The 24,613-nt window shown below is 48.3% G+C and overlaps 1 protein-coding gene across 2 annotated transcripts in view; it reads right to left on the bottom strand.

The window, feature by feature from the left end:
- Positions 1–11,622: 11,622 nt before the first annotated feature.
- BUB3 (BUB3 mitotic checkpoint protein) overlaps positions 11,623–24,613 on the bottom strand; it is a 74,506-nt gene continuing 61,515 nt past the window's right edge. For both annotated transcript variants that reach the window (XM_053206789.1, XM_053206786.1), the window contains exon 8: positions 11,623–11,860. In XM_053206789.1, the coding sequence (XP_053062764.1) occupies positions 11,638–11,860 (223 nt within the window). In that variant the 3' untranslated portion in view covers positions 11,623–11,637. The remainder of the gene's footprint in view (positions 11,861–24,613) is intronic.

The following is a 24,613-nucleotide window of genomic DNA, read 5'->3' as shown; positions in this document are numbered from 1 at the left end:
GTGGGCTTGAAAATTCAGAGCGGCAAAAATTAAATTCCTGGAGAGAGTCAAGAAGAACTTACTCATAAAGAGCCTTTTCCGCAGGAGCTCGGAAGCATGTAATATGACCTTCAAAGTAAAAACGGTTTGTTGCATTAGTTCTGCTCAGCTGACCATGAATACTAATTGCAGGAAGAATTGACTGTGCCCAATACCTGGGGGCAGGAACACACAAAAGTGGCTGGGCGAGGCAAACAATGAAGAAGGTAAAAAACCAGTATCCACACTCCTATTCAACTCCACGTGATCTGCACCCACACTCGAAATTACAATGAAGCCAGTATCTGCCTCTGCACCCCCCCCCCCCCCCCCCGTGACTAGAGGAAAGAAGAGAGGCAGGCCGCAGAGGGACTGGGTTTGGGGGGATAAAAAATCATGCATGCTTTTGCTCCTGTATCTCTTGTTCAGACTTTCTTCTTTTACCCCCCGTTCTCTATTTGCTGTGAGGAGGAATTGTTGCAATTCCCACACAGGGTCAGGAGCTTGACTACTGCTGGCAGAGTTTTTTGGCACAGTTTATCTCCACATGAGAGACAACTGGTTGGTGGAAAGAAGCCTCGGGGTAAGATGGGCTTGAATATGAATTTCAGCACTGTAATTTAAATTGACACTGTAATTTACATCTGGAACCTGAGCCAGTCACTAAACCTCCCTGGGCCTCAGTTTCCTCATCTGTAACATGGAGACAAGAACGCCCAAGTCACAGAATTCTGAAGACAAGAAGAGAAGATGTGTTTACGGTGTCTGGCACATAGTAAGTCTTGAACAGACACTACCTTCTGAATATTTCCCACAGAAATATTCTGTGGAATATTCTGGCAACATCCCTGCCCCTTCCTGGAAAGAAGAGCCTCCAATCCACCCCCAGCCACAGCTGACTGGCCAAATTAGAACAGACTCAACCAACTAGATTCCGGCTTCCTGGAAGGTGGAATTGGGCTTGAGGTCCTTAAGGAGTCCTTGTAGGAGAGGGAGCTGGGGGGGGGGGGGGAGGGGGGGGGAACGCTGCCTTGTGTTCCACAATAATGTGGAAAAAACCTGGCCATGCGCTGGAATCAGTTCATATGTGCTAGCTCACGAGAGCTGATTATTAAATCATCAGGAATTTTGCAAGCAAAATTTGCTAACATGACCGCTATTAAAAATTAAATTATGGGGGCTCCTGGGTGGCTCGGTCAGTTGCACGTCCAACTCTCAATCTTGGCTCAGGTCATGATCTCGCAGTTCATGAGATCAAGCCCTGAGTCGGGCTCTGTGCTGACCGTGCAGAGCCTGCTTGGGATTCTCTCTCTCTCTCTCTCTCTCTCTCTCTCTCTCTCTCTCTGCCCCTCTCCCACTCACTCAAAATAAACTTTAAAAAATTAAATTACGTAAACGTACGATTAATAAGCCATATTAAAAACAAAGGTAGTACTCAAAAAAACTCATCACTTCCTAATTACTTGACCTTATTATTACTTTACATTTGATTAGTATCTGTGCTCCCGAGAGCCTGATGGAAACGCTGTGCATTTCCAAATGCTGTTGGACACCTTTGCCCAACACCGCCTTCGTGGGGGTGGCTGCGGATCAGCCGTGGTGGAAAGATTTGCGTAATGGGAACTGGCAAACGCTCCGAATCCAGGCTTTGTCCCCCCCCAGAAAGCGGGTCGGTGGACATCAACCGGAACAGTGGAAACAAACTTGTACACAGAGGGAAAACGGTGAGGCAGCGGCTCCGTGGGGAAGTGAGACAGCAGATGCGGAGTGAAGGCGGCAAGCTCTCCTATTCCAGGGCAACTCCTTCCCAGGGATCCTGCAGCACCGTTCTCGGGTTCTAGAAAAGCAGCCCTTCGTGCTCACAGAGAATCCTTTGTGAGGCTGAAACTCGCTCAGGTTGGTTTCTGCATCCCAGTCTTAACCAATGAACAAGACATAAAATCAACGAGAACACTGCCCTCTCTTTTGGGGTCATTTTAATCTGTCCTTGGCTAAGCATAATAATAAAGCCCTAATCACTAGTCAACCACTGTTGAGATTTTTTTTTTTTTTTAAATCTCTGTATAATACACCACATATCCTGGAGATATTCTTGCTATTTCTTCCTCATCGCCGAGAACAATCGTGCGAGAGTCTTGCTGGCTGGATCCCACAAGCCCTCTCTGACTTCCCAGCAGGACTTGGTGCTGCTCACACAGACATTTATGTGACTACTCCAAGCGGTGCGTTAACTATTGTGACACCACACCAATGATCCAATTAGGCCCTAAATGTTTACTTAAGAGAAAGCTCTGTTCCTCAAAGAAAGATTGGGTGGCTGGGGGGACATCTGAACGTCTGGCATGCTGGGGGATCCAAGAGCTTGCTTTTTCACAGATCAGGTGGGCCAATTACATTTCCCAGGAAGAAACAAAACACACACACACACACGCACATGCACACACACAAAGAAAGAAAGAAAAAACGCTTTTAATCTTCAATGTTTCCTTCAAAGAAGCAGGGGCATCAACAGCTTGCTTGTTTCTTCGTCTCTGCCTCCCCCACCCCAACTTTCCCCCTTTGCTAAATTTTTGCTCGCTTTTCATAATGGTTCCTTCAAGAACGAAGTCTGCAGCCTTTCAAACCTGTTGGTTTTCAAGATATTGAAATGGCAGGTGCCCCCTAAATGGAAAAGAAATGGTGATGGCAGGAGCCCGTGCAGAGTGGTTCTCCTCATTGAGCATGGCGGGCGGGCTGTCTTGTGCCCGCACAAGGTAAACTTGAATACAAACAGCTCATGAAGGACACACAGAGATTGAAAAACGCATCGCCGCCTCTCACACATACCACACGCTCCTACCATTAACTAATGCCTTCTGAAGCAGGCAGAGGTAGGAATTGCTAAAAATGTACATCTCGGCAGCAAATTCAAGTTCAACTTTCTATCTCATCAAAATCCTAAATACGTTCAAATTCCCATTTGCTCATACGCCTGAATTAAGATTTGGAAAACAAGCTATTTAACCTGCCGTTTGACCTATTCAGTCGTCTGAAAACAGGTGCGCCACCACGGAAATCATACATAAGTATTTGGATTAATAGATGACAATCCATTTCTCAAGAGTCATTAGGGTGACCACAGTTAAAGGCAGCTCTGCTAAAGCTCACTTTCTCCCCCTGCAAGCTTATTATTACTCATGTACGATTTCTATCCAGCTACAAGTTAGGGTTTTTCTTTATGACGAGGGTCAGTAAACCGCAGCCTCAGGCCAAATCCAGACTTGCCACCTAGTTTTGTATGTCCTACGAGCTCAGAACGGGTTCTAGTTTTTGCCTTTTTTAAAAGTTTTCTAACTACCAAAAGAGTTTCCGAGGACATATGGAAATCACATGAAATTCAATTCTCAGTATCCCTAAGCAATGTTTTATTGAAACACGATCCCATTCCCATTCGTTTATGCGTTATCTGTGGCTGCGTTCACACTTCAGTGGTAGAGTTGAGGAGTTGAGACAGAGATCGTATGGCCTGCCAAACCTAAAACACGGGTCATCTGCCCTTTGCAGAAAAAAGGTTGCCAGCCCCCGCTTCAGGACACAGAGACTGGCCTGCACAAACCAAATTTGCACTCAAAGGGCCGATGACACCGTGAAAGCATTACATAGCTTTTCCGCATTTCTTTCTTTTCCCAGGCTAGAATTGTTTCTGAATGGAGGGACAGAGGTAACTTTTTGTGTGAGGAGTCTTGAAACAGTGCCAGTGCACAGAGGGTACGAAATAAATACTCTCATGTGGCCCTCGCTCCCTGCCTTCCTTCACAAGGCCTCACCCGCACTTGTGTTTTGCTCATGTATTTTCGTGCTTGTCCTGAGCCAGCACTTCTGGTCATGAAGCCTGTCCCGACCCAAGATCTGATCGCTCTCAGCTTGGCAAAAGGACCTTGTCATGAGCCGGGCAAATATCACTGTAGAGATACCAACTAGTGTTTCTTTGAAACCTCACGTGGATCACAGAAGATTTGGGGGAAAAAAACCCCAAAACACTCTGATTTTTATTGAGTGTAAGTATGTATGGTAACACACTTATTGGTCAGATTTTGACCAAATAAACCTCTGGAGTTGGGTAAACTTCTAAAGAGCTGACAAATGTTGAGCCCAGATACCTGCAGTAGTGAGAGGGAGCAGCTGATCCATAAGAACTGGGAAGTTTTTTGAACTCGAGGCTTTTCTGAAGCCCACGGGATTTGCTGAGAATGACAACATTCCCACACTGGGAATGAGAACTCCTGAGCACAAATGTATACAACAATGACAGACGGCAGACGGTGGTCTTCTGTGGCCTTAGGAAAATCACTTCGCTTCTCTGAGCCTCAGAGTCCCTGGATGTAAAATGGGGTAATGATGGTCCCCACCTCTTAGGGTTTCCTTGAGGATGAAAGGTAGTCACTCATACCCGTTAAACCCCAGAGCAGTGTCTGGCATAGAAGAAGCACTTAGTAAGTGTTGGCTGTCGTCACTGGAGTTGTTAGCGTTAATCTGAGGTCCAGGGATGAGCCCGCGTTACTGGGTCTGTCGTCCAGCGTGGCTCCCGTGCTAGACATAAAAAGATCGAGAGTGGAGCAAGGTTCATCTCAGCATCCCCAGTGCCTGGGACACCAGGGGACCCATTAATGTCTGGCGAACAAACGTAGGGGTGGTCAGAAAGTGTGTAACTGAACCGCAATAGATTTGTCTCCACCAGTAAGCCAGCAGGTAGTAGGGGTGAACTTCCTGCGCCCAAGCAGAAACGGAGAGTTCACGGCCTTACCTGCAAAGGGCAGAGATGAATACACCTGACAAACATTGGTGAAGAGGGACGGCCACTCCCTCCATTTCCTAGATACACCGCGTCACAGCTGCTATCCCTGTGGGGGGCATTCAACTCCCGGGCCGGACATCAAGTCAGACCTTGAGTGACCACTAGCTAGGGAGCGTACCAAGCTCACAGTAACCCTGCAAGGTAAGAACTTGCATCAGCCCTGGTTTGCCAAGTGAGGAGACCGAAGCACAGAGAGAGCCAGTAACTTGCTTGCGGTCACACAGTTAATAAGTGGCCGAGGAAGGCTTCAAACTTGGAAGAGCCTGGCTTGAGAGCCCAAGACCTTGAAGATTACGTTATATGTGGCCACTTGTACAGCAGGTGCCTGGGGAGCTGGGTCATGTCTTAGTCATCGCTGTATGATCAGAGGCTGGCCCAGCAGGATCAGAGTATATTCACCTTCAGCCTAAAATGGGATCAGTTTCCCCCACCTCCACGCCCGTCTGCTGCCCACCACACCAACCCCAGGTTCATGTGAGAGAGACAGCCCCCAGGCTCCAACACTACCCCCCACATCGCCTCATGTCTCGGCAAGCGTCTCTGAAAACAATTTGGCACAATATCCTGACCAGCCCTCGCTGGCGAGGACGGCGGGCATATCTGTCACCAACGAAAAAGCTGTATTTATGTCTTGGCAAAATCCATTCATTTCCTTTAAGTACCGGGAATGCTCCAGGGAGTGTCACAGAGCCACCCAATGCAGCCGGTTCTCAGCTTTGCAGCTGAGTCTCTGACTTGGCAGACAGATGTGGAAACTCACTGGTAATCCCAACAGCCAGGACAGGCAGATAAATCCCAAGTGGCCCGTCGGAGGACCAAGGGTATAAGTTCTAGCGGTTGAGATCAGTGGAACTCAGACTCCCAAGGTCCCCCTGGAGGCCCTCTTTAGCTCTCCTTGGTAATCATGACTCCAACAATGCAGAAATGTTGGGGGTTTCACGGCTTCACCCCCTGGGTGTCTCACGCAAAGGAGCCCAACAGACCTCTTCCTTCCACGCGGACAGCCACTGTTTCCCAATCTGGCCACTGTTTCCACACTCCACATTTGGCCTTTCCTCCACACCCCGATCGTGCTGCTCACTCACTTAGAAGGTTCTTTGCTCTCTTCCTTCTCTTTTCTTGGGTGTTTCATGGCAGCACCTTTCCTAGACATCTGTTCGTATCCTCGATCAAAGGTCACCTCCTATGAGAAGCCTTCCTAGATTCCCAGAAACCTTACTGGAATTACTTTCTCAGATCATGGAGTGTATACCTCTATTATAGCAGATATCAGTCCATTCTGTAATTGTTGATTTACCTGCCCCTCCTCCCATCTGTGAGTCCAGCACCATAGCCCCAGAACCCAGGTTGGAGCCTGAAGCTGGGGGGGGGGGGGGGGGGGCGTGCAACAAGTACATGCTGAGTGCGTTAATGTCCACAGCCTCCCTGAACCTCACATGCATGAGGCTCCTTTATAAGCACTCACCATTCTCTTAAACGGCAGATGTGAATGTGTGCTGCCTCTTGGACTGGACCACAAATTCCTCAGAGAAACGATCAGGTCTTTCTTTTTCTTTTTCTTTTCCAATGTTTATTTATTTTTGAGAGAGGGTCAGAGTGCGAGTAGGGGAAGGGCAGAGGGAGAGGGAGACGCAGAATCCGAAACAGGCTCCAGGCTCTGAGCTGGCAGCGCAGAGCCCCACGCGGGGGCTCGAACTCACGGACCGCGAGATCATGACCTGAGCCAAAGTCAGAAACTCAACCAGCCGCCCCGAGAAACGATCATGTCTTATAAAACGCCAGCCGCTGCCCCCACTACAGTGGCTGCACATACTATGTGCTCAGTGCAGTAGGCAACTCTATGCAAATTACAGTCTTTAAACCAAGATTTTAAGTTATCACAGCAAGTAAACTGAACTTCCTACTTAAGCACCAGGCTTTAGCTGGTTGGTGTTTTATTAGAGTGCTCTTTTTTTAAATATTTTTTTTTTTAACGTTTATTTATTTTTGAGACAGAGAGAGACAGAGCATGAACGGGGGAGGGTCAGAGAGAGAAGGAGACACAGAATCTGAAACAGGCTCCAGGCTCTGAGCAGTCAGCACAGAGCCCGACGCGGGGCTCGAACTCACGGACCGTGAGATCATGACCTGAGCCAAAGTCGGACGCTTAACCGACCAAGCCACCCAGGCGCCCCATTATTAGAGTGTTCTTAGGGTCACAGGGGATGGAGGTGGTTCCCAGGAAGCAGGAAAGTACAGAGCACTCACCCTGATCCGTGCAGCAAGTCAGGGGTGGGGGTCTGGCCAAAAAAAAAAAGAAAAAAGAAACAGAACAATTTTCCAAGGTTATTTTTTACCCATTCGATTATGCTGCCTGTTAAGAAAACATTGATCCCCGACAGACTGTTTAATTAATGACCTTTCTGTTAACTACCTTTGTTTCTCCTCAAACCACAGAGCCCTGAGGAATAGAAAGTGTTCGCTCTAAACCGTCTCTTTTGGAAACAAAAAGGATGCATTTCTTTGGAAATGTGCCTCCTTTGGAAAACTGGACCACGCTGATGGCAGTTGGGGTAAAGCACACGGACGGTTAAACTCCACCTCAAGGACACCAAAGGACTCCAGGCTGTGTGTCAGAATATGACACTCTGTCAGAAATCACTGCCAGATCTTCAGAATCTGAAGAAGTGTTGGCTTTTGGCTTCCATGGACAGTAGCAAGGAGAGAGGAGGTCGTCATGCCCGCGTGACCCTAAACCCGCATCGTGTGGTGGGCCAGCGCTGTGCAGAGACTGTGGCGGAGGCTGGGTGGGCCGACCGCCCACCACGCATCCTCCGGGTTAGAGAGGCAAGTGGCACGAAACAGGCTCTCTGAAAAGAAACGAACAGAAATGGCCTGATTTACAGATTCCCATGGTGTAAATAACTCCACTGTGCCAATTCACGCTGTCCACGTGGAGCCCCGGACTCGGAGCTGGGCAGGGGCGCCCAGGATTGGTTCACACAAGCCAGTGTGAGCTGCGATGAGCCAGTACCAGCTGGGGGTGGGCGGACATGAGTGGCTCCTGACCCCACTAGATGCGTCCTGCAGCCTGACAAGGACTCTGAGCATGACAGAAGTCCCTTGAGAAAACATCAGACCCACACTTGGAGCAGCAGGGGCCCAGGGAGGTCTGTGGAAGGCAACTGAGTCCTGAAGGCCAAACAGGAGGTAATCAAGGAAAGAAAAGGAAGGCGGTGAGGAAGGGCATTCCAGGCAAAGGGAACAGCATAGACGAAGACCATGCGCAGAGGTAACAGAGAGCATCCATGTGGATTTCTCCACCAGTCGGGAGGCACGAGAGAGAAGACCGGAGGAGAAGCAGCTTGCAAGGTGAAGACGAGCTCCCCTCATCTTGGGACGGGTGAGGATAGCGGCGCCACCCGGACATTCAGGCGGAAATGTCTAGAAGGCATCTGGGTCTACGTGTGGAGAACTCAAGAGAGGGACCCGAGCTGCAAGCACACAGGGGTGATTTAAGCGCCAGAGGAGAGCCACGGTGGCAGGGCAGGTGTGGAAGTGAGAAGAAAAGAGCAGAGGAGACACCCTGCAGAGCCAAGTGACAGAAAGAGAATGTGCATGTTGCTAAGGACCCATTTGGTTGGCAGCAACACAACAGTCAACTCAAACAATGAAGGAAAATCCATGAGGCTGAAAGAAATCCACGAGGCGCCAAGGCTTGACGAAGGGACTGAGCCAGGTCTGCGGCGACCCCTTTCCTTTCCATCACTCAGCTCGGCTTTCCTCAGTGTTGTTCACCCAAAGGCTGGCTCCTGGAGCTACATCTTGCCTCAACAAAGAGAGAGCATCTCCGCCCCAGTGCAAGCCCTGAGTCCTTCCATTTGAACGGGCTTGGATGGACGCCGACGCGTGAACCAGTCGCCCTGGCCGGCGGCACGGGAGGTGCTGATCGGCTTAACCTAGGTCATGGGCCCCACCCTTCAGGACTTGGGGTGGTATCGGCCTCTCCTGAATTTTAGGACTCCAAGGAAACTAGAGCTGGGAGAGAAAGGCAACTTGATGCTCAGGGGCACAGAAAAGAGATCAGACTTCTAGATCCTAGAGGCCAGGGGAGAGAGGGGAAGGGGGAGGAAGGGGTCCAAAGGAGGTACGAACTTCCAGTTGTAAGATAAATATAAGTACCAGGGATGCACTGTATAACATGACGGCATGCCCAGCTGGGTGGTACATAGGAAAGTTAAGAGGGGAGATCCCAGGGTGCCTGGGTAGCTCAGTGGGTTAAGCATCTGACTCTTGATTTCAGCTGAATCTCACAGTTCAAGGGTTCAAGCCCTATGTCGGGCTCTGCACTGACAGTGCAGGGCCTGCTTGGGATTCTCTCTCTCCCTCTCAAAATAAGTAAATAAACTTTAAAGAAAGAGAGTGGATCCCAAGAATTCTCATCACAAGGAGAATTTTTTTTTCTTTTCTTTTTATTGTATCTGTATGAGATGATGGATGTTAACTAAATGTATTGTGGTGATCATTTCACAAACATGTATCAATCAAACCATCGTACTGGATGCCTTACGTATGCAATGAGGCATGTTCATTATTTCTCAATAAAAGTAGGGGGGAAGTTATTAAAAATGCACAGGGAGCCCCCAACAAATGTCCATTGTCAGTGAACTAGCAGAAAGGTGGTTGGGATAGAAGACCCAAGGCCTAGGAAGAGAACCAGCCGAGAACAAAAAGTTCAGAAACCAGGGAGGAAAGGGTTTCAGGGAGAAAAGTTGTTACAAGGGCTCTGTGCCACCGAGAGGTCAAATAAGGAATAGGGATTAGAAGGTCTCCTGGGTCTGCTGATGAGGAAGGTAAGAACCTGCTTGCCAATCAGCAAATACTTCTCAAGACCCAACCCTTGCCAAACCCTGTACTAAATCCTGGGACAGAGTGGTGACCAAGTCTAGAGTCTGGTGGGGAGGCAGACACGAACACATAGGTAAGCACGATCATCGAGGTGACGTGAAACATTTAGCAAGGACACCTAACACAGACTGGAGGACGCAGGAGAGAGTTACCAGAAAAAAAAGTAGCAGGTCAACTAACATGTGAAGGATAGTAGGAGTTGGGCGGGCAGAGGACAGAGAGTAGAGGGGTGGACTGGGAGTCAGGCTCGAGGCAGAAAAAGAGCGTGTGCAAAAAGCTCAGAGACGAGAGGAAGGGTGTTATTGATAAGGAGCTGCATGAAGCTAGGTATGGCTGGTACACAGAGGATGGGTCAACCGTGCCCCCATCCAACGCCCTGGATGGAAGAGACCAGAGCCTTTGGCACATCTCCAGAGGCCCGGCCCACCCAGGCCATAAATTACCTCTCCTCGTGTAGAGTTTCAAGTCAACCTGTGGTGCCAGTTGTCCCAGGGATCTCAAGGGAGGAGATGCAAGGCATTTGACGGTAACCTCCCCAGAGACAGGGGTCATCCTCTCTTTCGTCCATTGTCACATCCCTGGCACCTAGGAGGGTGCCAGAGACACAGTAGGCTCTCAGCAAAATAAAATAAAATAAAATAAAATAAAATAAAATAAAATAAAATAAAAATAGTGGGGTGAATAAAGGAAGCAAACAAGGAAGGAAGGATACCATTGACTTCCCTGCCTGGGTCACCCTTGCGGTCACCCTATCAAAAACAATAAATAACACAGGTTAGTGAACATACCTGGTGATCACGTTATTCCTAAAAGGTCCTAAGTTACCCTTGAGATCCTGTGTGGACTCTTTCATTTTGTTGTAAGTGTGGCCTTCGTTTGCCTGTCTCCCTTCATGACGAGGCCTCAGAGCAGGCAAGGATGGGGGTGGGAGAGGACGGAGATCTCATCTCCAAGCTCCACGTGATGCCTGCTATCTCCACGTGCTTTTTTCCACCTAATAAGAGTATTGTATCTTGAAATGGAGCTGGTCAGGATCTTTCCACCTTCCCTTTCAATGAGGCTGTAGTTTAATTAAAAGTAGAATAACATTTACATATATAATCATCACACCTCAACAAGAGGCAACTAAAAGCTTCTTGTGAATGCACACGCTACCACCTGGGCATAGGTTTCGAGAAACATCCCTGAAGATCGGCTGGTTTTCTGTTTTCGGTGATATCGGTAGGCTATATCACTACAAAACTTTGACGAATTCGCGTATGTGTCGGAGGATGAAAGGAGGTTATTTTCTAGTGTTGGTTTCTCGTATCTGCAACAAAATCGATCAGGATCCTCTGTATCGTAATCATTTATGCGCACACAAATGTTTAGCGTTCTTCAGGCTCTTCCAGGCAGCACTCTTCTGTTTGATCCCTAGAACAACTCAGCCAGGTGCGGAATGGGGAGGCATCGCCCCTCAACTCTCAGTGAGGAAAAGAGAGGCCCTGCAAGGCAAGGTGACCCATCCAAGGTTAACGGGGTGACCAAGGGCCAATTCTTACTCCAGTGCCCTTTCTACCACTTTGTGTCATAAGACAATACATCCTATAGTTTTCTGGAATCATTGTTTGCCAAAAGTTAGGTACAGAGTGATGTTCTTAGTGAAGAAACCTTAAGAGATGTGTGTATAAGATATTCATTACAGGACTTCAGGGAATGTTGGAAGGACCATGGCTTAGAGAATGGGCTCTTGAGTAAGGCTGCCTGGGTTCAAATTCAGGCTTTGCCACGAATTGCCTGCGTGAACCATGGACCAGTTACTTCATATCCCTATCCCTGGGGTTGCCTCCATTCCCTCAGGCTTCCAAGTCCTCCTGGATCCTGACTCCAATGCCCGCTTCCAGGGTGGCTAAAGCGATTTAAGCTAAGCCTATCAACTCGGTCCATCCCCCAGGCCGTGTCATTGATTCAGTCATGGCCATGTGACCCACGCTAGTCCAATCAGAGTGAGCCCCAGGATCTGGAGGGAATGCTGGGACAGAGACACCCCGCTGGGTGTGAAGAAGGAAGCACAGAATCCTGGGAGTCGCAGGCAGTCGTCTTGGGCTCTGGAAAAGAATCCACCCAGGAAGAAAGTGGCCCCTGTAGAAGGCAGAGCAGACACAGAAAAAAAGTGGGAGCCTAACAACACTGTTCACTGGCTGACTCAAACCTGCTATTAATTCTGGACCTTTCGGTTACTTGAAATAATAAATTAGTATGTGAGCCAATTTGGGTTGCGTTACAAGTGACCAAAAGCATCCTGACTGATTTACGTAGTCTCCAATGTAAAATAGCAATAAGTAATATTCATTCACCCTCACTAGTTTGTTGTGAGGCACAAATAAGGTAACACACAAGAATCCTCTGCACGGCCCCGTCCGTGGCGAGCCCTCTACTCCACCCACGGACAGCAGGAAACGTCTCGTCACCTTTTCCTCGCTGTGACATCTGGTTCTCTGTGCCAAAAAAGCCAAGCCTTTCCAATATAAATAGCACACGTAAGCCGAGGGCCCCAGACAGACTACACTTACCCACATTTGTACGCGTGGGCTCATTTAGGATGTGTTACTTTAAAATCGTGTCATATTAGAAACTGCCGTGGCAGGAGGGCAGGGCTATTTTGTCACAATCACATTGCTCGTCGTTTCCAGGCATTTGGTGATTTTACTACCTTTCCCCCCGTATCCCCTGGGTTGGTGTCCTTAACCTATTATGTAATGATATTTCAGGGTCTGGGAGATGAATTGCTCTCTGCGTAAAATACGGCAGTGGATCTATACCCCTAAGCTCTGATAATTAGTTTTTAATGTAACTACAATTCTTTCGAGGAGATGTTTTTGCGCTCTAAAATCTTCTTAAAAGCATCCCTTAGGCTGAAATTAAGTTGGCAGGAGTGTCATGGAGGCCCGTGGCGAGGGGTGAGTCGCGCTCAGGTTGCCAGCCAACCTGACATGATGCATGGGCCTTGGGCAGAGAGGGGCCGGCCCTCCTCTCGCCTCCGCGGCCAGGCCTGCTCCAGCCCGCAGCCGCCAAGGCAAAGGGCGAGAATGCACTTCATCACCCAACATGACACCCAAGTAATGGTTACAAATGGCTTTTCGAGAAGGGGGAGGCGGAGCAGGGGGGCGGCTTAGAAAGAGGATGGAAGTGAGCTGGGGGCGGGGTGGGGAGGTGGGCACCTACCAAGGCCTCCTTTTTCTCTGCATCGGAGAGCTCCTCTCTGTCTAAACGATTGTGGATTTCTCTTCTATTCGGTCAACGAATATTTATTTCAGTCAAGGCATTTAAAATTCATCAGGGACACAGCTGAGCTGTTCCTTAGGAGGAAATGCCAGATTCCTCCTACAAATGCTTAAGAGCTGCCGTGGCTTTCCAGCCACTTCTTCCCCTCCTGGGCGAGCGGAAGCCCTCTCTCGCTTTGCCCCAGTATTCTCCAAATTCGGGTTTTTTGTTCTCTGCCAAGACCAACTGGCCGTTCTTTCTATACGCAGGATCACATACAGACCCAGGGGTCCCGTAGCTGGGACATCATGTGTCACACTATTGCTGTTAGCAGCTCTGCAGGTAGTTCACCCATGATATGTTCAGTTGGCTGCATAGACGAAAGCGAGCAGGAACTGGCATGAACATCAAGACCCAGAGGGGACGGGGTACCAGAGAAGGCTAAATTCTCTGTGAATTCCAAAGAAACTCCAAGTCCCCAAATGCCCAGCAAATCTGTGAAAACATTTCCTTGCCCTTTGCCTAAAGCTACTTGTAGAAAAAAAAAAAAATGCAAGGTGGTTTGAAAATAATACAAACTAGGGCACTTTTAGATCTTCAGACACTCACAGAGGCCCTTTCTCTCGGCAGGTCAGGGGATGCTTAGCCCTGACAGCTCTTGTCAAGATGGGCTGTGACTGTCCAGTCGAGGAGCCTGATGAGGGCAGGAGCCGCAGGACCACGGAGGCTTAGTCCGTCCTCGTGGGGTGAGGTCCCCACGACCGTGGACAGATTCCTAAGAGAACTGGCCAGTCTTCCCTCTTCCTTGTCATTTTCTTCATGCCTCGGGCAGAAGGCCGCTCGCCAGATAGTGAACACTGAGGCTCAGGAAGGAGCCCCTGGGCTTCCCCTCCACACCGGCCCGGTCCTGGCTCTGTCCCCTGCCTTGTCCTCTGGCCTGCTTGGGGCAGCCACTCTCACCCCTCCCCTCCAGGGGAAGCCAGACAGGAGCACAACAGCCCTTCGAGCATGCTCCAGTTTCAACACATGACAGCAGCAGGGAGAACACAGACTCTGGGCTGTGGCCAAATCTGCACCAGAAGGACTGACTGTCCACCATCTTTTCTCTGAATGGATGGCTCGGGGCACCTGGGTAGCTCAATCCGTTAAGCGTCCGACTTCGGCTCAGGTCACGATCTCACAGTTGGCAAGTTCGAGCCCCGCGTCGGGCTCTGTGCTCAGAGCCTGGAGCCTGTTTCAGATTCTGAGTCTCCCTCTCTCTCTGCCCCTCCCCCCCCCCACCACGCTCTGTCTCTCTCTCCTTCAAAAATAAACAAACATCAAAAAAAATTAAAAAAAAAAAAAGAATTGATAACTCTACACTAGTCACAGAATCATGAACCTAGAGTCCTAGACTAGCGGTTCTTACGCCTGGTGGCTTTAGAATCACTTGGGGAACTTTCAAACATCCCAATGTTCAGGCCACACGCTGAACAATTGATTCAAAAGTCCCAAGGATGGCCCCACGACATGCAGCGCTATTTTTCTTTTTTAAGTCCTCCAGATGATTCCAAGGGAAAGTTCAAAATTGAGAACCACTGGCTTAAAGCCAACGTCTCTGAGAAGAGTTCAGCATCAGTTCAGGACATATGGGAAGCTCTGAAGAAGTCACTTTTTTTATTTTATATATATATAAATTTGTTGTCAAATTGGTTTCCATACAACACCCAGTGCTCATCCCAACAGGTGCCCTCCTCAATGCCCATCACCCAGCCTCGCCTCCCTCCCACCCCCCATCAACCCTCAGTTTGTTCTCAGTATTCAAGAGTCTCTTATGGTTTGCCTCCTTCCCTCTCTGTAATTTTTCCCCCTTCCCCTCCCCGCTGCTTGTGATCAAATTGTTCCCAAAGAGAAGGGGAAAAAATTCACCACCACAACAAAAATCTACTGCACCCACAGGGGGCTGTGAGAGAAACTAAAAGAGAAAAACTCCAGCAAAAGACGGGCACCTAGGTGGCTCAGTCAGTTAAGTGACCGACTCTTGATATCAGCTCAGGTCGCGATCTCATGGTTTACGGGATTGACCCCAAGTCAGGCTCTGCGCTGACAGCACAGAGCCTGCTTGGGATTCTCCCTCCCTCTCTGCCCCTCCCCTGCTTGCAAAGGAGAAAAACATGCACATAATATGTAAACTATGTCCTGAACTTATAAGAATCACTCCCAGGTCACCAAACAGACAATGGTGGTACTTATGAACCTGTTAGGGACCTTCTGTTGACTCCCGAGTGGGACAGAACGATGGACTTCATCTAGTCCATCAGTTGAGGCCCGTGCCATGTAACCCCACCCATGGGAGAACTCCCCTCCAAAAGAAGATACCATGGGTGGGTTTGGCTCTATTTGGAGTCTAAAGCAGGAAAGGAATATAGTTGCATCACTTGGGGAAGATGGATAATATGACCCTTTTCCATCTCAAAAGAAAAGGTGATTTTCAAAAAAAGGAAACAGCAGAGTATTCATGGTTAATAAGAAACCGGGGTTGTACAAAGGCTCGGGATCATTCAAATTGGTTCAAGCCTTTAAGTGCAAATACATTCATCAGGACAGAAAGAGAACTTGTGGGTTTATTCTGAGAACGACTGTCAGTATTCACTGGAAAACAGGTTGAGATAGCATCGCCACTTTCAAATAAGTCGTACCCTGGAAACTCTGGGTTGATGAATTTGAATTTACAGCTTCCTAAAATTCTTATATGGATTAATTAATAAACAGCTGGCCCGTCCAAATAGAGCGGGGGGGAAGCACTCACCGTCAGGAATCAACATGGAGTCACTCCAGAATTCACTCTAAACAAAAATGTTTTGTGCGGGGTTGCTGAGACAAATAGATCAGGAAAAAATACAGAAATGGTACTGTGGTGTCACCAAGGCTACCTCCCTGGTAGCCTTGTGAACAAGGACACGGCATGTGCCTTGAGGATAATATCTGTACCTGGGATGAGGTGAACCCCCAAAGCCACAACCCTGCTACCTGGTCAGTCCCCACCTCAAAAGACTGCTGCTAAATGTGGGAAGGCTCAAGTACCTGGGCCCATCCTAGTCATGGGGTGTCATCCTTCTCTCCCTTGTCTATCTAACTATCTACCTGAGGCAACTTACTTTAGAAGGTATGTGAGATAAGGTTATTAAAAACAGAATCAGAAAATCAAAACCACGACAAGGAAGAAGAAATGAATATGCCAACCAGAAATGTTTCTAAGAGTGACGATTAACTTTGACCCTGAGCTTCCCAGCAGCCAAGGCAAGAAGCGAAGCACAATTGGTTTCATTTGTGCCCACAGAAAGGTGATCCACTTTTATCTTGGTACCAGATGTTGAGAAGAATCTGGCAGTTGAAACCTCACACAGGGAATACAGAGTTTATCACAACAATGTCTTCAGTGAGGGTACCAGCAGTCACCGAGCCAACTCAGTATGGGACAGTTTGCAGGAAGTTTAATAAAAGACTACTTACAAAAGATTACTTACAAAGGGGCGGGGGTGGGGGGGTGCACGGAAGCCACGAGGAGTAGTGAACACTCCAGGGCCTGGTAGCAGTGAGGCTTGACCCCCTGGGCTGGAGGCAACTATAGAGGAATGCACCAGCCCAAGGCAACCTTGCAGAAATGGAGCTCACTCTCCTCCTGGCCTCCAGTCTCCTGCCAGGGCTCTCACGGAGCCCAACCGGAAGCCAGAAGGAGTCCCTCTGAGGCAGTCCGCACAGGCAGCCTCCTGGGGGTGAGGCAACTGGGACAAATGATTTCACAGAAAGTGCAAACAAGATTTGATAGCATTGCTTTTCAAATGAGAAAAGTGAGAAATGGATTTCCAACATAATTCAGAGAGGCCATTCTACAAGACCATATGCTAATGTGATGTGGGCAAGTCACTTGGTGATGATACAACATGATACAAAAAGTAGAATTTAGAATTCCCAGACTGTTGAAGGACCATGTGTCCTTCGTACTATATGCTAAAATTGATACTTCCTGTTGTGGGGTGGGGGATGGTACTGGTCATTGAGGAGCACCTGCTGGGATGATGTGTTCAGTTGGTGGCTGAAGATAGGTCTGTAAGCTTTAAGTGCCAAGGCAACAACTGGCAGGGTTCAGGAAACCTCTTTCAGAAAAAAGAGATTGGGGAGCCTGGGTGGCTCAGTCGGTGAAGCGTCCGACTTCAGCTCAGGTCATGATCTCACAGTCTGTGAGTTCGAGCCCCGCGTTGGGCTGTGTGCTGACAGCTCGGAGCCTGGAGCCTGCTTTGGATTCTGTGTCTCCCTCTCTTTTCCTGCCCCTCCGCGCTCACGCGCGCTCTCTCTCTCTCTCTCTCTCTCTCTCAAAAACAAATAAACATCAAAAGAAAAATTTTTTTAATTTAAATTTAAAAAAGAGATTGTCTGGACTTCTGTGTCATTCGAGAGATGGAACAAGGGCCAGTGGTTTCAAGGTAGAAACAGATCAACTGCAGCTCCATAAAGGGAGAACCTTCTAAGGTTCTTTTGGGTCACCAAACTAAGGAATAGGCCTTCTGAAAAATACAGATGGCCTCACAGCCTTCAAGTAGAGGCTGGAAGGAGACGACAATGGGATGAAGACAGTGGCCTGTGCTTGAGTGTTGACTTTTTCCCAAGCTCCTTGCTACACACTTGACAGGCATATATTCTTTTAATCTTCTAAGGATGCACTGATCTCCCCAATTTCAGAAGAGAACACCAAGGATTATGGCTGGTAAGTGACAGAGTCAAGGTTCTGTCCTGCTCATCCGACTGCAGAGCTCACGTGTTCAACCAGGCTGCCCGTTCGTTCCCTCCTGCACAGAAGGGATTCCCACTTTCCATGGAAGCTTACACTAATCATCCCTCCTTAGTTCCTTCTGACTCCTGAACAGAATATAATTTTTTTTAAGTTTATTCATTTATTTTGAGAGAGAGAAAGAGAGGGAATGTGCACGAGCAGAGGAGGGGCAGAGAGCGAGGGAGACAGAGAATCCCAAGTAGGCTCTGAGCGGTCAGCACAGAGCCTGACTTGGGGCTCGATCTAATGAACTATGAGATCAAGAGATGCTCAACTGACTCAGCCAGCCAGGTGCCCCTGAACTCAATATAATTGTGCTACAATTCAGGGATCATCTTGAGGGCATAAGGGCGAGATCCTTACGGGAAGAGCTGATGTGGGTACAGGTGAAAGAGGAAGGACATTCTAGGTAAGGAACCAGGGACAGCAGAGGCAGAGCCACAACAAGGACCAGAGAGAAAAACCGCAGCGGCAGGAGGACTAATTTTGAGCCAGGGCACAGTAGGCCTTAACTTTGGAACAGGTGGCCGGGGCGAGACTATAGAGAGCACTGAATGCCAAGTCAGGATTTTAGATTTTATTGGTGGATAAAAGAAAATCGTTGTAAGTTTTAGGGCAGAAGAGTGCCAGATAAAAGCACCATTTTAGAAAGATTAGGCTGGCAGTGGAGTGGAGGATAGGTTACAACAAAGATACTTGGGAAGGGGGAAGGCCATTTAGGAAGTAATGGAACAGTCTACCAATAAGGTGTGAAGGCAAGATAAGAAAGGAGTCAACAATAAGTACTCAGCATCATATCTTGGTTGCATTTCAAGCTAGGGATTCGCCTCAGGGCTAAGAACAAGACTGCATATCTGTGCTGATCTCTGTGGTTAAGGAGGTGAGCTAGCTTTGCTATAGTTAGCACATGCACCCCTTCTTGGGGCAGCTGGTCAATTAAATAAAGTGGACCTGATCATCTTCTGTAGTAGATGCCCTTGGGATATCCTGATAAAGCCCAGTGAACCACACCTTCTAGTGTCCAAGTCTTAGCCCCCTCCCCTTAAATCTGGGCTGAGCCTGCAAGCATTCTAACCTATGAAATGCAGAGGTGACATCATGCCCGTTCTGAGCCTAAGCCTACAGACGGCTTGGAAGTTTCTGCTTTTTGCCTCTCGGGAGGCCGCCTGTATCACCATGTGAGAAGTCTGGCTCGGCCATCCTGCTAGAGACACCAAGTGGAAAGGCCACATGGGGAGGTGCTGGGGACAGAGAAGCCCTGAGGCCCCCTGGAGGAGGAAGGAACCCAGATGCCAGGGAAGCTGGCACAGCACCAGAGCCTGCCTTTCTAGCTGAGCCACCAGCTATGAGTAAAGAAGCCGCTATGGCCATTCCAGCCCCGGTGGAAATTGAGTAGAAGACAGACAGGCTGACTCTCCTGTACTCTGTCCAAATTCTCAATCCACAGAACCATGAAGAGCGACTAAGTGGTTGTCCTTTCAACCTGCTAAGTTTGGGGGTAGTTTCCTGCACGGCAATAGGTAACTGAAACAAAAGCCTCCCAAGCTGCTTCTGTGAGAGCTACTTCTCTCAACCCAAGAGGAAGGGCCCCAGCACAGCCTTGTTGGTAACACTTAACTCCATCTCTCGCCACACGTGATTGGTCGTGGGATGAAATCTAGCATTAAAGCTGGGAGAGACCAGTCTTGGTCCCTGAGACCAGCAGGAATGGAGGCAGATCAAGTCTCAGAGTTGTGGGACAGCCATCTGCAGCCACGAGGAGACAGTGAGAGCAAAGTTGAAAAGGTGGTGGCCTCTCTGCACATGACAGTTTCCAGTTCCTGCTTCTCCTCCCTCACAAGGCCCCGCAGTAGTTCGTGGGACAGAATCACTGGGTTGTGAAACACAATCCTACCTTTAGCCACTCTAGTGTGTAGTGAGCTGCTCTGACTAGCAACCAAGAAAACAAATCTTAAAACTAAGCCATCCTCCCATCCACCCCTTCCTCACAAAAGCAGCCAGCTGTTCTCCTCAATTGCACCTGTTTGCACCAAACACAGCTCAATTGGGTTTTAAGGGTAGAGAAAGGGACCGATCCATAGGCCACGGAGACCACCCCGCCTAGACCACCCTGAGAGGTTCTCCAATCAGAACCAGAATAGGACCGCCTCAACCTGGAAATAGCCATTTCTTAGTCATGTCAGAGAATCCAGCAGCTCTAAGAAAGCAGCCACTTGGCCCTGTACTTCAAAGATGCTCCAGAAACACGTAAGCAGACAGAGCAGAAGACTGTCATGACAGATGTGATCATAAAGTTCCCACCAAGTGGAACTTCAAGCAAATTAAACTTATCCAACCTGGCACAGAGGTGGAAGGTCGAGACCCATTCTTCACGCCAGTCTCATCACTGGCAGCTTAATGGAATTTACTCGTTACTCTCAGCTTTCACCCGGCAGCTTCGTCCCCTGATTTGTTCTCAGGCAGTCAAGCCATGACCACAGGATCTGGGCAATTTGGTTAAACTGCCTGGACATTGCGAAGCGTGTCCTGATGTGTGACAAACGGGGAGAGACATCCGCGTGATAAAGGTTTACTGTGCTCTAGGGTGTCTTTCCACTCTGAATGCCTGACGCTTCTGAAGAAATGACTGAAAGTTGATTTACTCATGAACTTTTGTTTGTTTCCATTCAGACCTTCTCCTCCAGGGAAGGATGTTAGTAGCAAGAGCAGACGATATCAACGTCTCTTTCTCCCTATCCTATGCCTTGGTCATCCTGGAAGAGAGAGTTATCATGTGGCTGTTTCAAAAGCTGGAAACATGTACTTGATTGGTGATTAAATGACCTGCATTTATTTTTTTTTTAATTTTTTAAAATGTTTATTATTTTTTTTAATGCTTATTTATTTTTGAGAGAGACAGAGATAGAATGTGAGTGAGTTGGGGCAGAGAGAGAGGGAGGCACAGAATCCGAAGCAGGCTCCAGGCTCCAGCCAGCAGCACAGAGCCCGACGCGGGGCTCGAACTCACGAGCTGTGAGATCATGACCTGAGCGAAGTCGGACGCTCAACCGACTGAGCCCCCCAGGCACCCCAAATGACCTGCATTTAAAGCAGCCTTGAGTCTCTCAATAGAACACCTCCTTCCTACAACTACTTTGTGTATAGAACCCCACAATTCCCAAAGTTCTTTCACATATGAGTGTCTTTGATGATGATAGCTAACACTTGGAGAGTAGACCCTCTTCAAATGCTTTTCATCCACGAGGGCATTTCGGCCTTACAGAAGCCTTATTAGGTAGGGATGTGATCATCCCAATGTGCAGATGAGAAAACTGAGGCTCAGGGTAGTTATTTGCCCTCAAGGCCATACGACTAGGAAATGGCAGAGACAGCCTGCAGGTTTCCCCAACTCTGGAACCTCCTTCTTGAGCTGTTCTCTATCTACAGGTGGATGCTTCAGTTGAAGGATGGCAGGGAGACATCTGACCTCGCTGATGATAAGCTGGGAACCTCTCAGACCTTCTCTGCCGCTCCATCCTGCAGCACTTGCCCCATGGCTGGCCTATCCTGGGGGACTGGCAGGAGGAGGAAAGGGGGATTGGAGGTTACAGAGGAGCAGGGGACAAAATCCGTGTCCCCATCCTGCTCCTCACCCCAGAGCACACTCTGAGCTTGAAACCTCTTCCGTAGGAAGGTGGAAAAGCCAAGAGGCACACCTGAGATTCTCTCTAATATACAAATAACTCCTGCCCTGTGCCCCATCTGAGGTCACAAAAGACTCTCTCCTCTGCTTTCCCAGCCCCTATGCCTCAGGAATTGGTCTACACTTGTGTTTCTCCATCAGGGTGATTTTGACCCCAGAGAGGGCATTTGACGATATCAGGGACATTTTTAGTTGTCACATCAGGGGAGTGGTGCTACTGGCACCTAGTAGGTAAAGGCCAAGGATAATGTTAAACATTCTACAATGCACAGGACAGCCCCCACAGCAAAGAATTATCTGGTTCAAACCATCAATAGTGCCATGATGGAGAAAGACATCCCTACACCAATCTAGATCCCATTGGACCCTCCTCAACAGCTTCCAGGGCGTCCACGGCTCAAGTAGAAGCCCTTTAGTAGACTGCCCAATCAGGGGCACAGAAGTGGATTAAGGGGGACACCCCTCATGTCAGACCCAGGAGTGGAATGGGACGATGGGTGGAACCATCTAAGACCAAGGGCCGGAAGAGGCAGCTCCAGCCCATTTCCACTGTGGAGAGAAAGAATTAGCATCACTGATATCTTCATGGATGGCAGAGACTGTGCTCTGTGTTCCTTTCATCTCCTTTAATCTTCATAAAGAGGATTATCTCTGAGGCAGATTATATTTTGAGTTCCATTTTCCAGATGATCAAGCCAAGACCTAGAGATCTAGAAGTAACCACATGAGGCCAAAGCACTTGTCCAAGGTGGTGCAGCTACGGGGATGACTTCACAGGCATCTCGCCTGTTTCTCCCAGACAGGACAGCTGTCTAAATGTTTGGCTCCCAGTGGGAACAAATGAGGACACTTTAACTTGCCCTTTTTTTAAAAAAAAAAAAAAAAAAGCACCTGCCGGATCAACTACTGCTCACACCTCCTGACGGCTAGGTCACTCTCCTCTCCTCTTTTGCTCCTACATTCACATGCAGTCCCTTGGCAAGTGCAGCCAGTTCAGCTTTCAAGACAGATGTGGAGTCTCCCCGCTCCCACGATCCCCACTTGCATCATCCTGGCCCCAGCCGCCATCTTTCCCCCCCGGGAAGTCCTGATTCCACCCTTCGCCTGTCTCACACCCAGTCCTTTTGCCACAAGGCAGTCCAGACGGAGTCTTCTAAAACTGCAGTCAGGTCTTGCCACACCTCTTCTCAAAGCCTTCCAGTGCCCCCCCCCGCCCCGCTCCCCGCCCAAGGCCAACTGGGGAGCCTAGACATCCACCCTCACCAGGCTCTAACAGGGCATCCCAATACCCACCCCGGACAGTATCAAAGGAAGCCAGGTGGGAGCTGGAGCTTTCATCTTTCCCCACGCCCAGAAGGCACCTCCACATGTGTCGGTGAAGAGCACATCGGGATTCTAGACTTCACCCCAACCCGAGTGTGAGAAAGCACCCTTTGACCCCTCACAGAGGTGGTATCAGAGGACGCAACAAGACCACCTCCATCCCAACACACACGCGCACACACACACACACACACACACACACACACACACACAGTGGAGTCCATGTAGAGAGCAGAAACAAGGCATGAATGCCCATCCCAGCAAGTGTGATATATCAGCAGAGCCCTAGTGGGACAGGGAACTCCCACCCCTACCCAGCAATAATGAGAAGCCCCCCACTTTGGGTATCAGTGAAGGCTAAGTGGAGAACCTGGCCTTTCACCTCCATCTAGCAGTGACAAGGAAGCCCCCCTTTTATCCACTGGAGGGGTGTTAGAGGAAGCCTGCTAAAGCACAAGTTTTAAGTAATATACAGAGTCTATAACATAATACCCGAAATACCTAGGGTTTTTTTTTTTTTGAATGTTTTTATTTATTTTTGAAGGAGAGAGAGACAGAGCATGAGCAGGGGAGGAGCAGAGAGAGAGGGAGACACAGAATCTGAAGCAGGCTCCAGGCTCGGAGCCGTCAGCACAGAGCCCGATGCGGGGCTCGAACCCACCAACTGCGAGATCATGACCTGAGCCGAAGTCAGACGCTTAACCGACGGATCCACCCAGGCGCTCCTCGAAATACCTAGGTTTCAATCAAAATCACTCATCATACCAAGAACCAGGAAGATCTCAAACTAAATGAGAAACAGACAATTGATGCGAACACCAAAATGACACGGATGTTAAAATTATCGAACACAAACTTTAATGCAGTCATAATCAAAATGCTCCAATGAGCAATTAGAAACACACTGGAAATAAAGGAAAAAATAGGAAGTCTCAGCAAAGAAATAGAAAATATCATCAAAGAAATAAAAGCCATAAACAAGAACCAAAAGGAAATTTTCGATGTAAAAAAAATACAATAACCAAAATTAAAATTCAATGGATGGGCTCATCAGCAGAATAGAGAAGACAGGGAAAAGAATCTGTGAACTGGAAGAGAGAATAACACAAATTATTCAAACTGATCAGAGTGAAAAAAAAAAAAAAAGACTAAAATAATGAACAAAATCGCAGAGACCTGTGGAACCATAACAAAAGATCAAAAATTTGTGTCACTGGAGTCCCAGGCGGAGAGGAAAAAGTGGATGGAGCTTAAAAAATACTTAACAAAAATAATGGTTGAAAACTTCCCAAATTTGGCAAGATACATAAGCCTAGAGATTCAAAAAGCTGAGTAAACTCCAAACAATTTTGATAAATTCAAAAAAAAATCTATTTCAAGATACGTCAGAGTCAAACTTATAAGAAATAAGACAAAGAAAGTCTTGAAAATAGCCAGAGAAAACAACGCACTTATCAACACTTATAGGGAAAAAAACAATTCAAATTACCACAGATTTGTCATCAGAAACCATGAAAGCCAGAAAGAATTGGCACATTTTATAATACTGAAAGGAAAGAATCGTCACTCCAGATTTCTATATCCAGTGAAAAATATCCTTCAGAAATGAAGTGGAAATCAAGCATTCTCAGATGAGGAAAAACGAAGACAATTTGACACAATTTAAAGTCCTACCTTAAAAGAAGGACTAAACAGGGGCGCCTGGGGGGCTCAGTTGGTTAAGTGTCTGACTTTGGCTCAGGTCACGGTCTCAAGGCTGGCAAGTTCAAGCCCCACATCGGGCTCGGTGCTGACAGCTCGGAGCCTGGAGCCTGCT

The sequence above is a fragment of the Acinonyx jubatus genome, chromosome D2 (genome assembly GCF_027475565.1).
Source record: "Acinonyx jubatus isolate Ajub_Pintada_27869175 chromosome D2, VMU_Ajub_asm_v1.0, whole genome shotgun sequence".
NCBI classification, from domain to species: domain Eukaryota; kingdom Metazoa; phylum Chordata; class Mammalia; order Carnivora; family Felidae; genus Acinonyx; species Acinonyx jubatus.
The sequence above is the reverse complement of the archived record's forward strand: the minus strand, read 5'-3'. Positions and strand labels throughout refer to the sequence as shown.